General features: G+C 43.4%; 1 protein-coding gene across 1 annotated transcript in view; it reads left to right on the forward strand.

Moving 5' to 3' along the window:
• Positions 1 to 361: 361 nt before the first annotated feature.
• Positions 362 to 2581, forward strand: part of T265_07233 (hypothetical protein) — a gene marked incomplete at both ends in the record, with an annotated part of 15132 nt that continues 12912 nt past the window's right edge. The window contains 2 exons of the mRNA XM_009172698.1: positions 362 to 460; positions 2102 to 2219. Coding sequence (XP_009170962.1) covers positions 362 to 460; positions 2102 to 2219 — 217 coding nt within the window. The remainder of the gene's footprint in view (positions 461 to 2101; positions 2220 to 2581) is intronic.

The raw sequence follows: 2581 nt of genomic DNA on the forward strand, positions 1-2581 counted from the left end.
CAGACGGTTCATCCCAACTATGGTCCTTAGTCGACGTTTGCTGAGCCGATTGAAAAGCCGAAAGCCGACAGAAAACGTCAAAGGTCCTTCTCGAAGGACGATTTGATATCATGGTTGAAATGTCACAGGAATGATTCTGTTTGACAAATTGAAAGGGAGCGCCAGGAAAAATCGTTTCCTTATAACTGTTACCCTTACTTTCGTGGCTGTCCTGTTGCGCACATACTAACTGAGACATACTAACTGAGTCGGGCACACCGATCACATCGCTCAAGTGTGAACCCGTTCATCTGTTCAGACGTGAAAATTCAGTCCAACGTGCACGTGCGTTGGTGGAGTAGTGGTTACACGATCGCCTCGCATGTCAGATGTCCGGGGTTCAAATCCCAGCTCGGCCGCTGGATATGCACTGCTGATGAGTTCTAATAAGAGCGAAACTCGAGTCCAGTGGTTCCGTTTGGTGTGGACTCACCGAAATAATTACGCCAGAACAGGAGGACGACCGTTCAAACGAGAGCGGTTTGACTATGAACAAAATACCTGTCCCGAAAAACCCCAAAACTGTAACTGAGATAGACTGATAAGAGATATCGGCAGTTTACAGCTCCTTTGCAAGTAATGAGATCCCATCAAGCCGGAGCAACATTCTATGGTTGACAGTAATCTATCCTATGATGTCGACAAATTGAAGCTTATGAAATACAAGGTAGTGAAACGGATGTTGTCGGATAGGTTGTGACGCGGTACGCAGTGGATTATCGATTTCAGGCACAATTAAACCACTGGGTTTCAGGCTACGGAACCTATCAAGAAACATCGTTCCGCTTGGAGCACAAGGGAAGACTGTGGAACAAAGGGGGCTTGTGAACACGTTGGAGCTCCCAGATTTTCTCTGGAGTGACGGATACCGATAAGCTCTAGAAAATTCAGAAATTCGCTTTTTGTCAAAGAAGGGGGCTGTAATAAAAGTGTCTCCGCTGAACACTTCGTCAGTTTTCACCGCATTGCATCTGCTTGACTGGTTTGAGACGGCAACAGAAGTGACTTTCCTTGAACGACAATATGTAGGCCAAGACAACACTGAACTTTGATCGTCTGCAATCAGAACGTCCGATGAATTTGACCTGGGGTTTTGATCAGACCGTAATGCAGACGTCACTCCGTCGGACACGAAAACCACTATTTAGTTGCCCCCAATTTCTGAACTCTTAAAAGTCGAAGTGTTAAGCCCGAAACTGCTTTTTGTGTACACCTGTTGTGGACCACGTTTTTCTTAATGCATTCTTAATACCGTGAACTCGAGTTTGGATAGCCGCTTGATAGCCTGGTGCCCTTAGCCAGACCAGAAAGCCAATGAAAGTGCGAATCAGCTGATCTGTTGAACACCGACGCATAGAAGCGTACAGCCTGGCTGTTTATAAAGCTCACGTGGAAAGTTCTAGACGGGCCAAAAGTGATGCTTAATAGAACTCATCTGTCAAGGACATGTGAAAAATAACCATTGGAAGCTGTGTAGTCCAGTTACGTTTGGAGCCGGTTCTCCTATTAACAACGAAGTATCTGGTCATGTTTTTCTCTTTTATGTCTCCCTCATTTCTTGTTTTTGATCGGAATTTAAACCGTTAATTGACCTTCAGCCACACGCTAACCACTTTTCGACCATGAGATCACGTGCCTAGTTCAAATAGCCACGTGAGCTTTGTCATCTCGCCCACATTCGGTGTGTGTGTATGGGAGGCGTACCGCTCCCACCTAATAAATGTGCCAACTCTTTCGCTTTGTGCCCTCTCAGTCATATAATCGTGTCTGCATTACCGGATTTATTGATTAGTACCCATTGTAGAGTTCTTGTTTTTTTTAGAGGTCATCAGTGATAACACACACGTGATCAGGAATTATTTAACTTTAGAGTGAATTATTAGAGAGCCGATGTTGTGGACACCTTCTGGTAAACAGCAACTTTTAGATGCCTCTTGATTTCTTGCATTCAATGTTTCTCGGAGTAGAGATATTATATTTTAATAACTGTTCGCACAATCTGTGGTTGTAAACCATTTCAACTGACATGTATCGCAACTCTCACTGGTTTCCATATATTTAGGCTATTTTGACGGCAATCGATGCGCAGAATCATCTTGATTTGGATCGGATTACTCAAAGTCTTGGACAAATCTCCAAAGTGTTTGAATCAATGTCCGAAAGCGTCCATTTGTTTTATGGTAAGTTCACAATCCTACAGTTTCTGACAGGAATAAAGTTACTGTCTGGAACCAACGGCTTTGTTTTACTGCAGTCCATTTAATTCACATTTCTTCATATCAAAATTATTTTTGCGCTTGCACAACCTGATTGGAAGAGACTTTGAAAATAATCTTTTGGGATATTTTGACTGACGGACACGAACAACATAAGTATTGAAATTCCAGATCATTCAAATACAGTCGGCAGACCGGACTGGGTTATGGAACATTCAGTCAGCCAATCACCGCAAGACCACGAGACGTGAGCTCTAATCTTCCCAGTCCTCCAACAACGTAGATGACCTAATAGAAAAACAATCAGTTTAGTTTAGTTCAGTTCA

Source organism: Opisthorchis viverrini (assembly GCF_000715545.1).
Source record: "Opisthorchis viverrini unplaced genomic scaffold opera_v5_164, whole genome shotgun sequence".
In the NCBI taxonomy this organism is placed as follows: Eukaryota; Metazoa; Platyhelminthes; class Trematoda; order Opisthorchiida; family Opisthorchiidae; genus Opisthorchis; species Opisthorchis viverrini.